The sequence below is a fragment of the Geospiza fortis genome, unplaced genomic scaffold (genome assembly GCF_000277835.1).
Source record: "Geospiza fortis unplaced genomic scaffold, GeoFor_1.0 scaffold23, whole genome shotgun sequence".
In the NCBI taxonomy this organism is placed as follows: Eukaryota; Metazoa; Chordata; class Aves; order Passeriformes; family Thraupidae; genus Geospiza; species Geospiza fortis.
The window spans coordinates 7345221-7363532 of record NW_005054303.1 but is presented as its reverse complement, the minus strand read 5'-3'; the positions used below and the strand labels follow the sequence as shown (position 1 = coordinate 7363532).

At 41.1% G+C, this 18312-nt stretch overlaps 1 protein-coding gene across 1 annotated transcript in view; it reads right to left on the bottom strand.

Annotated features, from left to right (window-relative positions):
- Positions 1 to 11583: 11583 nt before the first annotated feature.
- The window catches only part of KIF26A (kinesin family member 26A), a 96195-nt gene continuing 89466 nt past the window's right edge, over positions 11584 to 18312 (bottom strand). The window contains exons 12-16 of the mRNA XM_031066189.1: positions 18190 to 18312; positions 14685 to 14875; positions 14212 to 14232; positions 13659 to 13809; positions 11584 to 13066 (exon numbers count right to left, since the gene is read on the bottom strand). Coding sequence (XP_030922049.1) covers positions 12891 to 13066; positions 13659 to 13809; positions 14212 to 14232; positions 14685 to 14875; positions 18190 to 18312 — 662 coding nt within the window. The 3' untranslated portion in view covers positions 11584 to 12890. The remainder of the gene's footprint in view (positions 13067 to 13658; positions 13810 to 14211; positions 14233 to 14684; positions 14876 to 18189) is intronic.

Genomic DNA, 18312 nt, shown 5'->3' with positions numbered 1-18312 from the left:
AAGGTATCCCTTTCTACCACTGCAGGGACAGCAGTGTGCTTCCCAGCTACACCAAAGAAAAGAAGTCAAAAATAGTGTTCAAGTCACATCATTTAGTAAAAAAATATTTATGCTACAACTTCTGGGAGTTAAGAAACATTCCAGATACATCCTACAAATGTTAATAGGCTGGTTTTGTAAAAGCTAGGAGGGGAAAGGATGAGAACATTTGTAACAAATGTTCATGACATATTAAGCCAAGATTATTATCTGTGCTTAAATATTCTTTGGAGGATGTTGGTTTATTTACCTTATGAAAGGCTTCCATGGACTAGATCTTAGTTCAGATCAGCACCACACATGAGAACACTCTGCAAAACATTAACCAAAGTGAGCTGGAAGCTTTCATATGTTTCTGACTTTGTATAATGCCAGGTTTTTCTAAGTTAACTCTCAATGGCTTACTCTTGCCATTTCCCTTGATTATTTTCCACTACAGCCTTACAAACCAATAGGAATGATTTCATTGCTATGTTCAATACTATGGCTTCCTCTCCTTTTGTGTTACCATCACAAGGACAGTGGGAGGAGAGCTATTCTCTCTATATTTAAAAAGAAGTTCCATGGGCACTTGCTGAATTGAAATGCTTTTGGCACTTGGCACATTAAGCCATTCCCTCATACAGCAGGCAAACAATAATTAAGATAAAGACTTAGGTATATGAATAACTTTCACTATGCATTGTACTTCACTCAAGGGTTAATAATCTGCCCAGGGTTTAGGTCTGTGCAAAATGTTAGGATTTATCTGAAGCTATAAGGGGGGGTTCTGTCCTAGCTTTCAACACCAGCAAATAAAACACCTTATTTTAACAAGATCACAAAGCAGAGCAATGCAATGTTGTTGCTTCCACAATTTTCTGCCTGAATGTGGGTCTGTATGTATAATAAAATTAATCATTTTATCCACATCAATTTTCTTCAGGAATATGACAATATCCAATTGTAAAAATATCAGTGAATTCCTACCTGAGGCAAGTTGAGGAGAATTCAGATTTGTTAGTGATAAGCACCCTTTTCTCAGAAGCCCATTTTTGTCCTGTAAATAACATTTCTGTATTTGATTCAAAAACATCTGGGCAGGTCCAGGCAATATTAGACTGGAAGCTGTGGGATGTGGTGTGTCTTCCAACACCCAGAGTGAGGAACAAGGAGCCAAAACATACTTGCCTTACTAACTCATGTGCCTTTGCTTTTCCTCAGTTTACCCTCCATAGCACTTTTCTAATCATAGTTTGCTTTAATATTTGCGAAACATACTGAATGCATGTCAGAAGGCTTGACATACATGAGAAAAGGCTTAACTGAAAACTTCTCCTCAGATTAAATACTTCAGTTCAAATTAGCAATTTGCATTAGAATATTTCACACACACTTCAGGCTAAGTTGTATTCCAAACTAACATAACTTTTTGCACTATGACAAGAATAAGAGGACTCCAGTAGGAAGCACACACATCAGCACTTTCTTCTCCCTTTAAGCACAGTGCAGGCTTTGAAATAGCAACAAATAAGAACAGGTGTATTTTGTAAACAAATTTCTATATCAACTTTCAAGACTATCTTGCAAAGCGGTTAAAATATTCATCTTCATTATTGTAAAGAGTAACATAAACAAACAATTATTCCCTTTTTTTTTTTTTTGCAAAGATATTAGGTTGATCAATTAGGCCTATTGCAGAAAGGCTTGAATTAGTCTGATTAGTCTCAGCTACTTAAATTCAGAAGCAGATGCCTCACTTTGCAAGAGTGGTGATTAAAGGCTGCATTCACAAAAAAAATTGGATTACGCACACTTAAGACAATACCTACCATTTTTCAGCTCTCCCCCTCACAGCAGATGGCCCATACAATTACTGACTTCAAAAAATTCTCACTAGAACACCACCAAGGCTCCCTTCACTTTTTGAGACAAAGGTATGTGCAAGTCAAGACTTTTTTCAAATGTTCTCCTCATATTAAGATTTATCACGCAGGTCAAGAAAACCATTCACACAGGGTTGTAAGTCAAAACACAGTGCCCACACATTCCCAGAAGAGTCACCCATATGGCTACTAGCAGCAAGGGACAGGCAGAATAATAACATAATAGCCTTGGCAGCAAATAAAATCCACATCTCCCCCTCCTAGCACTCCAGCCAGCACAAGCAAGTGAGGAAGCCAGGACTGAGAGATACAAAATGGCTCATTATCTACCCCAGAAGGCACAGCACTGCCAAGCCGCTCTTCATCAAGTCCTTAACAGGTGTAAAATTAGCACTTGTTATTAAAGACAATGGAGTTACATGTATTGCCAGCAGCTGAAGAAATGTGCTAGAATTGTTTTCACCTCCAGTTAATTCGGTACCATTCAATAATGTGCATGAAGCCCGTAAATTAGAGAAGCGCCTCCTGAAGCACGGCAGGGAGCTAAGACAGTGTTTGAGCATCCTTTCTAAAACACAGGTGATTTCCTGAGTGAAGGAATGAGGACAAAATCCTCTTTTCATCAATCCTGATGTAATTTCAAGCATTTACCAGAGTGTACTCTCAGGTAAACCTGTGCCAGCGTAATCTGTAACCAGAATCTGGAGCTGTCAGAAATCCTTGTAAGCAAATGCCAGGACAGTGCTGTTTTCAGCTTTTCTAACCCCACAGAGCACAGAATGACTGGCTGCACTGATATTCTCTCTTCTCAGCTACTTACAATTCATTCCTGGGAATAAAGCAGAGAAAGGTGTTATTTACTGAGAATAGCAAAACCCTATTCCAGATGTATCTCATTATAAGCAGATCTCATTATAGGCAGATGACCTCAGGTTTAGGACAAGATGTCACTGAATCACTCAGGACTGTGTAGCTTCATTGTGTATTTTTCTGTTCTAATACCGTGCTCAGCTCTGAAAGCAAATTATTTAGATAAATACTGCACATAGGAATGCATCTAACTGCTGATCCCTATTATTCAGTAGCACTGTACATCTCACCACTCTCCCCCTTTCTGCAGTAACTGGGAGAAGGGTTGGCCAACATCAAACAAATCTGATCAAGGACAGAAATCTCAGTGATAATTACATTCCCACAGGGTTTCATGAAAACTGGCAGTGAGATAGAGGAGGAAATTAACTCCTCCACCAAGGGGAGGCAAGTCAGGCATCTCGATATCCTGTGGCAGCAATTGGCCAGGCAGCCAGCACACAATTTGCTCTGCACTAGCCAAGGCACACATTGCCTTTTGTCTGCTGGGACTGTCACTGGGAGCATGTCAGGAGATCAACTTTAGTGGGAGGGGGTTTTAAGTCCATAAGAAACCATGCTACTCATGCTACATCTGCTCCTCCTGACAGATACCATGCACAGCATGAAGTGCAAGCCACAGGACAAAGCTCTCTTGCTTTAATATTAACACTGAGACTATTACTGGTCTGTGTGGGAATGATGCTGGTCTAGTGCAGAACATGTTGTCATAAATATCAAGAGTTCTATTATCATTATAGTGCAAGGATTCCATATTGCCAGAGTTTCATACCTCCTCGATGTTTCTCATAGGCAGTTCCTCTAAACACTGACTCTCCCTGGTCCTTGCAGCAGCCATCTGACTCCACTTCCTGCCAATCCACTCTTTTATAACACTGTTCTTATTTGCTATAGTTGTGGCCTATTAAAATCAGGCCTGCTCCTAATCTTTAGTAATTGGTTCAGCTGCAACTCTTTAGGGGATAGGATTACATTCTACACTACCTTCATTTACCTATACTGTATCCCCCTACAAGAACAGTTTAGTAACTCGGAGAGAGTTATTAAAAGGCACAGGCTCTCTTCTGCTCTAGTGTTCTGCAGTTTTCCTACTGTCATTTCGTGATGCAGTCAGAACATGTCTCAAACACCCAATATAAAAAGCAAACTGTTCTTCTATTCAAAGGCTGCTGGACAAGTTCAGGTTTGGACAAAATGGGTGCCTGTTTGCTAAGGTATGAAACATCTTACCACTGTCCTTGGTTCATCATGCATCTTAGAGGAGGCAAAAATCAACATGAAACAAATAAAAAGAGCAGTTTCTTTTTATACAGAGCAAATCTCCAGCTCTTGTTGGATTGATAGGTGTGGTGAGTCACCAGCACATTGCCAGGGCTGTCAAGTTGTCACTTTAGCTGGCTGCAGTACAAAGCTGAGTCCTTCCACATGGTCACCACTCCCTCTCTGCGTGCAAATAAAGACTACAGCCTTTTCACTCCTTTTTCCAAATGCACAGGGAAATCTGTTATTTCTTCATCAGTCTCGCATCCCCCGGGCAATGGGAGTGCTCATCATCTGATGCATGTAAATGCTAACAAAACTCCCATCTTGACATTAAATGGCTTAAAACCTATAAAATGGCAAATGCAGTGTAGTAATGACAAAAACTGGCAGGTTTCAGGTGGCCTGCAGGGTTCTGCCATGCTGGCACTGACATCTGTGACATTGCTAAACCAGCCCCTGGACTTCCCAAAGACTGAGAACTAGCAGGAGAACTTGAGGTATGGTCTGGTTGCCACAGATATTTCTGCCAACCAGTGGAGCTGCTCAGTCATGCACTGACCCTCCCCAGCCTACATGGGTGCACTTCAGAAAGGAAAAGGAGCAGCAGGTTCCTTGGAAGAGTTCATGCCAGTGCGCTGCAGGCTGGCAAAACTCATCACTCATTCACTCTGATGACAGCATAGCAAAGGCAAGGCTGATGCAACACCTTTGTAAACACAGAGCCATGCTGGCTTTGTTGAAGCATTGCCACATTTCAAAGCTACACGCAAACAGCAGAACCACTTCAGCGTGAGGCTGGGGTAGGCTGCAGTTAAATCACCCCCTGCAAAGCATCAGGGGCTCTGCGCAAGCAGCAACACAAGCGGCAGCCACTTGAAATGCATGCAACAACTTGCACTGGTCCTCGAGTGCTACCAGCAGCCTTGCACCCCAGTTACCATCCGCTGGAAAACGATTAACCAGCTGCATCCATGCAAAGAGCAGAGAGAGGCTTTTGCCAGGGAGAGGGAAGCAGGGCCCTAGTGTTTCCAGAGGGTCCCTGTTAGTTTGCACACAGTGCTCTCAGACTGCTGTGCTCCTTTCCAGCCTGATTATTAACACTACTATACTAATGAGGAGAGGCCTTGGAGAACGAGGACTGTAGAGCTGCATGCCTGGTGCGCACAGAGCCAAGATTCCTGGCCATGTTCCCAACATATACAGACCTGCCTACTACCTCAATGGATTTTATAACATCAGCGATTCAAACAGCACACCCACACTGTGGAGGGATTAATTTTACAAAAAATTTCAATCCTATATTTACAATTTACACACCTCAAAAGAGATCTTTAGTTGCTGTGGTAAGCTAGTCAGTGTGCTGTCAGTATATTGGAAGACCTTCCTTACCTAGACCTGGATAGATTTCTAGTTATCATTTTGGAGGAAAAATAAGTGAGACATGTCATTGAAGTTTAATGCTTTAATGCTATTTCAAATCTTGGTTTGTGTTGGGTCATCGGTCTTTCAAGGACAACCTCATTATGAAACTTCACTACCATTGCACAACACCTAATGGTAAACTGCATTTAAAACAGGATTATTAGTAAAGAAGAGCAGGAAGAAAAGGGAGAGAGAGTTTAGATACTAAAGAGCAGATCAGAGACCAAGTAGAGGCATCCAAAGAGGAAACAGCAAGAATTGACAATCCAACACTTAAAAACTGGGGAAAGGAGAAAACAGGGAAACATCGTGTTTGCAAAAGTGTTTTAGAAAATTTCTACATCAAAGCTATATATGGGGGGTTTGCAAATGATTTGGTTGGTATAAGGTTGAGCAGAAATGTGACCAAGGATATAAACAGGGGAGCAACACACTCCACTCCCTTGTGCTTCCCCAGAATGAACAGCTTTGCAAAGAAGGGCACAACCTATGTACTGGCATTTTCTTCCCTTATTGATGTATTTATACATCATTACATTTTCCTCCTTCTGTTTCTCTCCACAAAAGCTGAATCAAAGCTCTCCCTCATTTCCTGTTGCATAAGTAACATTATCTCCACTTTGAAAACTGAGCAGTTTGAAAATGGCAGCCCATTCGAGCCTGTCTGTGGGGTTTCAGCTGCCACAGCTGAATGTTTTTCTCTGTATTCAGCAAAGGACATTGGAAGAGACATATTTTTAAGAACTTTTATGAGCTCAATTTGAAGGCAAACACAGTAGTCCACTTTGTCCCTCCCTCTCGTTCCCTGTCTATTTAGGCTAAAAAATTGTGTTTGTACAGCACTTAGCCCCATGAGACTGAAGCCTTTAGGTACAAATGTAACTCATTTAAATGGTAATATACAACAAAATGAGTGGCACTCTTCAAAACAAGCAGCATTTGTAAGTGTATCTCTGCCAGGTGCTGACAAATGGAGGGTCATGGTTGCAGGCAAAGGGAAAGGTCTCGGCGAGACAATATTTAAAAGTCAGTTTTTCCAGTCAAAGGCCAAACTCTAAAATGTCTGCTTATTTCTCTACTGCCTATGCCCTGAAGCACTGTGCCTGCCTCCCAGAGAGCAGCACACGAGGACTCCAACGGTATTTCCTATACAAGGTCAGATCAATTAAAATGTGCTTTAAATAGAGTCACACGAGCCCTGTCCAGGAACTCCACAGCCTGATTAGATCCCTGACACCCTGAAGGGCAGAGTCTGAGACAATCCGCTGACCTCGGGTAGGAAAGCCAGGTAACAAGGAGGCAGGACCTGCTTTTTTTCCCTACCCTGGGAATGAAGGCTTTGCTCCTTCTGGTCATCTAATATTGCTTTAACACCAGAGATGCCAGGAGTTAACTACTGACCTGGTTCTTGTCCTACTGAAGTCAACAGCAGAACTCCAAAACCTAGTCTTTCAAAAGTCAGGGTTGTCTTTTAGCTGTCCCAGCAAGCCCAAGCAGGAAAGGAGCTGTTGCTGTCCTTTTCCAGACTGTTGGGGGTTGCAGGCATGGGAAGTAGCTGTGGCAGTTACGGTATCTTTGAGGAAAGAAAAATAGAAGTACTATGTGCTAAGCTTATCAGAATAACAGAATTCTAGAGCTACAGAAAAGCAAAACTTAGAAATGATTATCGTCATATGTAGCAACTAATGAGCATAGATTGGCAACTAATGACTGCAGAGACAAGACTCGTGCTAGCTTCGTGAACAAGGCAGAAGATCTAATCATATTCTGCGTGATTGCGTGTACAAGAAAGTTTTTACTGTATATTAGTAGCGCTGATAGATGCAATAAACAGAGCTTCTTTTACCCACATCGCATCAGTGTGTTTCTCCCCTCCACCTAGCCGCAGCACCAGACCTGATAGGAAGAAATGTTTACATTAAAGAAATAAATGAAGCAAAACCTTGGCAGAGTGAAGTTGTACTGGTTCATGCCAGGGCCTGAGCTGTCCACTTGGAAGACAAAGCAAATGAACAAAACCTTTCTCAGAGAGACATCCTTACAATCAGGATTTGAAAGGTCCTAGTCTCAAGAAAGAATATGAATATAAAAGTGCAGCAAGTGAATTATGCCTCTGAATATATGTTGATGCAGTGGAGAGATGGCAGAAATGTTATTTGTGTCTGCTGTAAGAGACCCCTTTACTTTCCACCCCAGAGTGAGATGCAGTCTAGGGATGCAGTCTAGGGATGCAGTCTGCCCTTCTGTTTCATATGGGGGTCCCAGGAAAATACTAAAACCAGGAATGACTTGTCTCAATCTGAATTCAGAAGCAAAAGACATATAAATAAGGTTAAAGACAGGCTGCTGAGGGAGTGCATCACCTGGAGTCCTTGTGTGGGTTGCTCTGAAATATCCCCCTCCCCTTGGCTCCACGCTCCAGCTGTCCCACCCACCCTCTTCTTGTGGGGAGGCTCTCGGGAAGGGAAACAAGGAGTGAAGCCATTGGCTTCCCTGGAAGTTACTCTAAGGTCACAGTCATGCCAAACACACCCATCATCCAGCAGCTCCCCTCAGGTATGATCATAAATCTCTGAGCATTTACACTGTCAAGGGTTATGTCTTATTCTGTGTATTCCACAAGCATATTTCTGCAAGTCAAATTCTGCATGAAGCCATGAGATGCTACATACAGAAGCAGCCTGGAAGGCAGCTTCTGCTTTCTAATTTGCACTTGTGATATTATTGCACATCAATATCCTTCCTTTCTCGTAAATACCACTGATAAATAAAATGTTTTTAGCAGGATTTTCATCTGGTGAAAGTCAGGGTAACTCCGCTGAACCACTGCTAAAGGAATTTACACCATCTGAAGCCCTGGAGCAAAAAAAAATATCCAAGTAAATGGGATATAAGCCAAAATTTGAGTGTTTTGCTGGATGCAGACCAGATTTACTTGCTTGCTTAAACAGGTGCCTAAGTGCTGTAGTGAACTTGGTCCCAAATATGAAAGCATTTTTTATTTATGTCCACTTCTGCCAGCTTGGACATCTGATACAGAGGTCATCTTATAGCTAACATTTTTGTCTTAAACCCTGCCTATAGCCACACTATAGAACAGCTGCCTGTGGAGTTATGTTCCACACATAACTTTAAAAATAAAATGCAAGTGACTGGAAAACGTGGGTTTATATCTAGAAAGAGAATACAAGGGTACCTTGAAATAGAAATAAATGAAACATTTTCTGCATGCTGAGAAAAGAACTCACAATCTTTTATTTCTACTGCATTCTCTTTTAGTACTGATGTTTCAATCTTGCAGTCACAGTGTCCTAGAACTGCCTTAGCTGGAACTGGTTAGACCAGAAGCACTGCATGGGAAAAGGGTTTACACATACATAAAAAAGTTTTTGTCTATAGAGCACCTTATTTCTCTATAGCAAATCTATAGAGAAATCTGTTTGTACTAACTGCAATTCCAAACACTTAAAACAATGTCCCCAGCTGAAATCCCATCTCCCAGGAGTAGGGATTTTATGTATTGAACCATGATCATTGAATGGGAAAAAGGCAAAAGTAAGCTTGGAGGCCATGTCCAGAACAAGTTCCTCCTCACTTTCTCCAGTCCCTGGTCACCAATGAGAGTCCTGCCTTCTCGCTTGATTTCTGTCCCAGTCCATACTTCATCTCTTCCTGAAACAGGCCTGACCATGTGGGGACCTCTCCTCTCCTTGTGCCTCACACACAGGCAAGCTCACCTCTGGCCTTCTTGTGAAACCTAGTGAGATGTGAAGTTTGAGGAAAAGGGAATTTGTGTCCCTGAAATTTAATCTTTCAGCTTTGAATCACCACTGTACTGGTTCCAAAAAACCCAGCAGCTGTCAAATTTTTTTTCCCTGTTGTTGAGAAATAGGTGTGATGTGAGCTGCTTGATAAACTGGGCCATCAAGGGACCTAGAAAGTGTTGCCCCAGCAAAGAGAAGGGGAGGAGGTGAGGGATTTCATGGGAATAACTGCAGGCGAAGGAGAAAGAATTCCAGTGTGAACTATCCCTGCCAAAAGTTATTCAGGCAGCTCTCCAAAACCAGTGGGTTTATAAAGTTTTATTTGATACCGTAACAAGCTCAAAACAATCAGGTGTTTGAGTGTGCAATTTAATGGCTATTTTAAACCATCAAATTTAAATAGACAAGGAATTAAATAACGCACCCAGTTTAATTTTGAAATTATTATCTGTAATCTGATATAATAAGGTCTTTGTAAAATAGACTCAAATAATGAACCAAGCATACATATGTGTAAGTTTTAGCTGGACAGAAGTGCAACAGCTGAAACAGTAAGGTAAAAGATTATCTCAGGTCTTGAGATATGAAAGAAAATTTCCTCCCCCAACTACCAATAAAGAATTGTATTTGCATAGGGAAAACTCTGTATTTCACCCATCAGTGCCTCACCTTATTTTGCATCTCAGGCTTGCTTTGTGCCACCAAGCCAGAGGCTAAATGCATTCAATATGCATATTATTGCCATGTTGACATGGAACTCAGTAGCCCTGAAATGTCTCATTTGTTTCTTTGTGGCAAACATAACCATAGCTAGAAAAGAAGGAGAAAATATCAAAGGATACAAGTCCGATCAGCAAACGCTATATAGGGGAATATTTAAACAAATTATCAGGTTTATCAAAATTGGGATGGATGATTAGCAGCTTGATTTTTATTTCAGAGGATGGTAACATTGCCAGGGTGGGGGAGAAACAATGAAGGCCCGGAAGGAGAGGATGTGGTGGCTGGCAAATAAATAGAAGAAACAAAACCCCTTGGATCCATTTAACATGGTGTTAGAGGCAGCCTTGAAGAAGAGTGTGTGCCCAGCCTTGCTGTGCCCAGGGCTCAGAGGTCCCACAGGTCACCTCATCCTGCCACAGCCCCACTGAGATGTTCATCTCCAGAGGACAGCGCAATGGCACCATTGCAGAACCAAATGCCAAGTGCAGAGCTCCTCATGAATACATTCTCTTTTTGCCATCATGTTTGTGGAGGTTTTCCCTTTTGCTAATAAATATTTGTTCCTCAGCATACTGCTCTTTTTTTTTTATTTTGGTTGTTTTTATTTATCTAATCCTTGCTCTGAAAAGCCCACAATGTATTGAATCACTACATGGTTTTGATTCTATATTTGAAGAACTGTGACTTTCTGCCCACAGGAATTAAATTTAGATGGAATTTACAAGTTAGTAAATATAGCTGATATTCAAGGGTATCAGCAAAAGGATCCTCCAGAAATTCTAGATGCCATATTCCCTTGCATACAACCAGACACAGTGCCAAATATCAGTAAACAAACATGGCACACTCTTTTCCAGGGATAAATCAAGGGATAGAGAAGGGCACTCTTTTTAACCCATGCAGTCAAAAAGCTATTTAAGCATCAGACTCCTGCTCTGACTCTCCCACTTCTCCAGCTGCAGAATGAGGAAGGAATTTACCCCATCTCAGAGGAATGAGGCCCCATCTCAGAGGCCTCTTGCGAAGGCAAGCAAACAGTGCATGGATGCCATGCTGTTAGGGCTACCTAAGGAGAGAAAAAGAGGAGGGGAAAACTTCCCACAGATCTGCCTTTTGGCCAAATGGCTGGAAAACAGAGATGGTGTCACCAGAAGCACAAGGTTTACATTAACCCTGCCTGGAGGCTCCAGCCAGCACCAGGAGCTCAGGACCAGGCACAGCTGCTGTCCAGCCAAGGAGCAAACACAGAAGTGCCACAAAGAAATGAATGTAGCAGGTTGCCATGATGGACCTGTGGGGCCCAGGGCTTGATTCCACTTCCTAATATTCTTGTGGTTTCAGACCCATTTTTAATTGCTTTTTCTCATCAGGGAAAACAAGTATGTGAGCTGCAGGTCTTTGTTCTGTAAACTATCAAGTGCTAAGAGAGTATAAGTATTATCACTGCTATTTATTTCACCCTTTGGTGTTTTGTCTCTCTTTCCTGATTGGTTTATGATGACGAATGTCAGAGCTCTGTTCCCAGTTACACACCTCTTGGGCAAAGAGACAATGCAATGTGACATTTAACACAGTGTACCAGAGACCACCTTCTCTCTTCTGAATACTAAAATCACATACACAGCAAAAAGCACTTGTAACAATAGATGTATCTTTTATTCACAGATAAAAACTGAAGCAAGCTGTTATAATACATATTTATACAAAGGATTTGAAAAAACCATAAAAAGGAAGATGATTAGAAAATATGATTCATTATGAAATGTGGTATTACATACACTATTAAACCTTTCCAAAAGTATTTGTTTGGCAACAATTTATCAATAGTTTCCACACTTAAGTGGCCTCCTTCAAAAAAGCACAAATCTCATGCAGCATGTATAAACTTGATCCTGAGGGTTTGCCTTCCTTAGAAAAACTGTAAAAAGATATACTATTTGTCTTAAAAGTTCAAAATGCAAATGCTATATTTATAGTCAAAACTATATAAAAATATGGACCTAACTTAACATTTACAAAAACTTTTTGCTCCTTTTTTTTTTGCTTGTTTTATGATTTTGGTAATAAACATAATTCTCAATTCCTGCAGTCAGAGTGGAAAAAAGAAAACCAAAACTAACCACAGTGCCCTTTGTAGACTTCCTCACATTAAGTTTACGACTACAAAAAAGACCAGGTCTGTGAAAAGTGAGGTTAGTAACCAAGGAAGTAGGTAAGCAGTTAATATATATCTATATATGTATATATAAAATGGAAAACAAACATTTATTTTGATCTGGAAAAGTAATAATACAAAACCTGAAGGTAAAACAATCATTTCAAAATGCCATAATACTCCTTTCTCAATAGATAAATGTTCATAAAAATATCTTGAACCCTAACCAAGAAAACAATTATAATACAATTTTAATTCTGCTACATAAAACAGCTTTTCTATGAAACAAGAAGGCAAGTTCAGGTATGAAAACATAATTTACTTATTGCTTTTGCTACAATGCTGTTTGTTTTTACATATAGTCATAAATACACTATACAGTATAAAATATTTCGTAGGAATACATTTTGTGGTCTGCTTAGGTTTGCTGGCTTTAATTCTAGCACCAAATACAAAAACGAAAATCAAATGAACTTTAAAGGCACTTCCATTTCATGTTTGTTTGTTTGTTTGTTAATTAAAATCAGGGTTTGTACTAAATTTCTTCACTTCCCTCTGGCAGAAGCAATACTTGTCCCTACTTTTACCTTTGTACAGCTCAGGTCACATTGAGGCACCAAATGATTTATGAACATTCCCACTCCTCAGCTGTTTCTTTCTCTTACAACATTCATTGTTGCTTTTTTAGTCTTCACCTTTCCTCCTTCACTTCCCAGCTACTTTATCCATTTACTTCTTCATGTCGGACGTCCCAGCCTCACTTCCTTCAGTCCCTTGAGAAACCTCTCCTCAAACCTCCACCTCCCGCACCGCATCCTGTGCATCGCTTATCCCGATGTCGAAACACGTCACTATCATGATGTGTGACTTGCACAGGTTAACACACTGCTCCAGCTCTTCTGTCACTTGTTCCAGTGCCTCCAGGTACTCCTGCGACTCCTTATCAAGATCAGGATCCACTTCAACTATCAGACAAAAAAATACCGAGTAAGAGAAACAGCTTATCATAAAATATTATTCTATCACAAAGCAGCCAACATGATAGAGTAAAATTTAGTTTCTCTTGAACTAAGAGAAGTAAGAGAAACAGCTTATCATAAAATATTATTCTATCACAAAGCAGCCAACGTGGTAAAAGTCAGTTTCTCTTGAACTAAGACTTTTTTCCCCCCCTTTGTTCAGCAGATACAAAACTCTACCTTGAGGCTTCAGTTATGCACAACACTCAGTCTGGGAACAAATCCCATGCCTCAATGTCCCAGCTATAACATGGATATATGGAAAGATTTTTTTCCTTCTTTGGAAAGAAGAATAATAAAAGAATAATAAAAATTACATTTAATATTAACGGCACCATTTTAGTGTTCTCTTCTGGTTTGTTTATATGGGTTTTTTGTTCAAACAGCATATTACAGAAACATAGATTGAGTCACAGAGTATTTTAGGACTCAATTCAGCAAAATATCTTAGCAAGTGATTAAGTTTTTCAGTGGGACTGCTGACATGCTGAAAATCTGTTAGAGGCTGATCATATTGCTGTTCTTGCAAAATACTTACAGTCTTCTTTCCACTTATTTGGATCCATCATCAACCTGCATTTTGTCTCTTCCAACTCTTCCTTCAAAAATTCGTGCTTTGCCTTTATTTCTCTGATTCTCTGCTGGCGCCTCTCCAGTATCTTCAGCTTGGTATGGAAATACATCAGACCCTTTTAAGACACAGAAAGACCATTCCATGAATTTTCCTGTTGTGAGCCAGCCTGTAACAGCCTGACAAAAATTGCTCCCAGCTCACTACTTGTAAGAGTGAGCAGGTGGGTTGTTTTATTTGGTTGTGGGGTTGGTGGGGTTTTTACGGGTTTTTGGGGGGTCGTTTTATTTGAAGTTTACATTAATGGATTCTAATCTAGAGGAACTGCAAGCTACATCACTTGAGGATTTGTTGCACTTCTCTGAATTAGCAAACATCTCTTAATACATTCTGAAGTGACTACTGTTTGTAGGTAATTCTTTTTTCCAGTAGTGAAAATGATAAACACAGCCCAATGATAATGTCAGGGTTATAGTTAATACTAAACCATGAATTCTTATTTTCTAAAAAGCATTCCTACCTTCTCAACATCCTGGAAAGGCTATTACAAAAGAAAGGGGAAAAAGGCATCAGTAGAACATAGAATTCTGGTCTCTAAAATAGAATTAGCTGAAGTGTTTTCCAATTACAAGTAAGCAAACTCAGTATATCCCTGACTTAATAGAATCCTATCATTTACATAAGGAGTTAATGACTCTGTGGTTGAGGGAGGCTGTAAGGTTCCACCAGCCAGGCTAGGATTATGAAGTCTTCTCATAATGTATTCATTGGTAACTTCCATTTATGCCATCAGTCATGTTAGACACAATTAATTTTAGACAGTAATCATTTTCATTTTCTGTGTTAAGGGTACCCAAACATATGAATTGTAAAATTAATAATTATAGTACTTTAATTGCACTCAATTTCCTGAACACCATTCTGGCATTCAAGCAAGGAGTTTGTCTGTATATTGTAATTTAAGTTGTCTACAGTTGTAAAATATGTGCTGACCTCAGTTTCCTCTTGTCTGTGTCGCTGTAATCGTTCCACATCATCAATCTCATAAACTTTAATTTCAAATGGCTCTTTCAAAGTGCCTGGCAAAGGTGGTAGATCAACCCATTGGCCAGTGACACTGGGTTTTCTTCCTAAGGAGGCAGCATCTGGCAATGGTGCAGGAATCAGTCTGCGACGCTGGAGACCTAAAACACAAAAACAAACATTCCTCAGGCTCTAGGAGACTAACACACTGCAGAACATACCGCAGTGAATTAAAGAAAGATCTAGGTTCTCAGTATACTTAGGAAGAAATGCTTTTCTTGATCTTTTCCTTTTAGTAAAATACCCTCAGGCTGCTAATTGAGTTACTGCCTTGACAAAGTAGGTTTCACTTGGTTCCCAGATGGGAGCAACAGCAGTTCCTCTCCCAAAGCAGATGTCTGAACATCAGTTCTTTATTCTCTCCTTGCAGAAATATTTTTCCTGGATTGATTTTTCTTTGGTGGACTACAATGGTATTCATTACTTTGCAAAGGCAGTGAGATAGTGAATAATCTAAAACTAATACTGATAATGACTTACGTATCTGGAAATCTTCTGCTCCCCCAGTTAAAGCCAAGCAAGGCTATCTAAGATCTCTGTCACAGCACTACATCTTTGCAAAGCTTAAACAGTTCCCTCCAGAACTAACTGCTATTTTAGGGTGCTAAATACCATCAGTTTTCAGTGATTTTGTGGGATTGAGAGGCATTCAGAAGGCATTAACCCAGATTCAACTTGAGCACCTCTAATGTTGAGACATCTCACACCTTTGCACCAGCACCCAGAAGCGCAGTGCATAACAAAACTCACCAATTCTGAGAGCCTTCAATAGATGCTCCCAGATTTTCCAAGAAAATAATACTGCTCCATTATCCTTCTGCTAGGATTCAAGTTTCATGAAGCAGAGACTGACTTATATCCTTCAGAAATGCTGATGCTTTTGATTGCAAGAGTTAGCACTCTGGTGCCCAGCAATTTTTTTGTGATTATTCTCTTACCATTCTCTAAAAATCTGACCTTTACAGTACATGACTCAAGCATGACTACATGCATAGAGCTGCTCAGGCAACATTTACAAGCCTGCAGCCCAATCCTTAAAAGGAGGGCTAAAGGCCACCAGAAACAAGCTGAAATGACACAAGGCAGCAATAAATTTAAGCTGGCTTTAGGTGACTGGTGACAATAAATTTAGTAGTTAATTGCCTCCTCTTATTAAAAAATAACTCAGAGGTGAAGATTCTCGTTTCTTCTGCTCTTACAAAAGGGAGCACATCAAACAGACAAGGCAGCTCTGCTCAAAGGACAATGCTGCCAAAATAACTTCTGGGCTAAACACCTCCACTGATATCCCAAAAGTTACGTGCTTTACATATTCTTAAGAAAAACATCTCTCATTCTTAATTGCATCCTTGCTGATTTCTAACAAGAACAAAACGGGAATGTTTTCAAAAGGGGAAGACTTGATTCCACTTCTACAAAATCATTCTCACAATCCCAATCCATTCAGCCTGAAACACCACCAACTGTCCTGTCAGCCAAAGGCACACACTGTAACCCTGACCCTGTCACTGCTGACAGGAGATCCCTCTGAGGAGGACACCAAACAGATGTGGTCAAACACATGCAATAAGCAGGAAAACTTCATCTCCTTCCACTGTACAAGCCAGGGTCAACATCATTTCTCCATTACAGGATGGAGACAGGTTTACAGTGACATACATGGGAGTAGGATGTGTCCTTAAATCCAGAGACTCCAACATAGTCTGGTGTTACATAAGTCACTCCAAGAATATCTAATAACGTGCAAAGATTACAACTATTTTAGAACAATAATAGGTCTGAACCAAACATTTCTCATAAGAAATATTTTATGCACTTCCTGGCAAGCCACATTTCATGCATAAAACACATTATTTTCTCAAAGTCTACAGCACTCCAAAAACGTAATACATAATTTACCGATATAGAGCAATTACAACTGGAAAAAGAAATAGTTTGTCATTTTTAAAGACCTTATAAGTATTTCCTGGGGCAAAAACAAATACAAATCCATCAGTGGGTAATGCCTTCCCAATATGTGTGCAACTTACACAGCTGTTAATATTGATTTGTGGGAAAGGTTTAAGAGGCAGATATGCTATGGAAAGAGAGAGCAGCAAATGTTACACAAAGTTTCCAAAATTATTTATCACTTGCTGAAGCAACTCAGTTTCCTTGATCAGAAAGCCCCATGAGATCAACTTCATTCATTTGGTTTTACTGCCAGAACTGAGCATCGTGGGTATCTACAGGGATTGCAGTAATTGCCACGTTCCAACCAGAAATTCAGACCCAGCACATTGCTGATATTAGTTCCTACTATATTCCCAGCAGTCAGTATGCCCAGGCTGCTGAAAAAAGCTGCTGGTCATGATCTACACGGCACTGGTTGCCGTTGGTTCATTACAATACCACAGGATCTCAACCTAGATCTGAGAAATGAACACTCTAACACCAACCACATGAGCCAGATTTTGAAGCTGACTACAAATACACTTTGACTGCAGCTGCTCTTACATAAGCACCAGCAGTGAGAGCAATAAGAAAAGGCATGAGAGGGAAGGAAAGGGGACCTGGCCCCCATATGCCCACCTTTACTTGATGTGGTAGGACACAGTGAGCCAGAGTTGCCTCTTCCAAGCAACTCTCCCAGTCAGTTTCCTACTGTGTATAGTATCCACACACACAGCCTAAAATTTCTTAATATAAATACTATTAGAGTGCAACACAATAGTGTTGTGATTAGCTAGTAGCATTTGCCTAAGAGTCACTGCATCTTACACGCACACCCTACTGCTCTAAGCCTTACCTTTGGGTAATCTAATGCATATTTAGCAATCCTCATTAATTCACAAACACTCTTCTCCCTTCCCAGCCTATTCCTTTGTTTCTAAATTACAGTCCTAGCCTGTCTCTCTGGCATTCCCTCACAGACACCTAGCAGCAGAGCTCCTCCTCTCCTCACTGCCCTCCTCTCACTAGTTTTCAAGGTTCACTCACTCGATCCTCACAAAAATGCATCAGCACTCAGCTAGCACCCCACTTTTCCCAACCCACCCATAACACCCTCCCCTATTTGGGCCACCCTGGCCCTGCTGAGGGAGGAAGGAATGTCCCTCCCCTGCCAGCAGCTACCCGCTGCCTCCTCCCTCGCAGGGAGGCTGCCGGCACCCCGGGGCACCCACACCTCTCCTGCCCTCTCCACCACAGCACCTGTGTCACACCTGCAGCTTTGAAGTAAAATAAATGACAAGTAGCTGCTGTCACAGCAATACACATGCACACACAAGCACATGCAGTCAGTCCACCTCCCTGCCTTGAGTTCCCTCCAAGCCTCCTCTCCTCTCTGTCAGAGATGCCACAAAACGCCTCCATCCTCACGATGCAGTGCAGCACCAGCAAACACCTGGCACCAGCAAACACCTTCATGTCTCACCTGTTGACCGCTTCTTGGGGGATTTAAGGCTCCTCATCCGGCCCGGGGAAGACATCCCGCTCTCGCTCATGGAGTCGTGTGCCGAGGAGGCGCTGCCGGTGGCCTCGCCGTCCCCGGTCATCC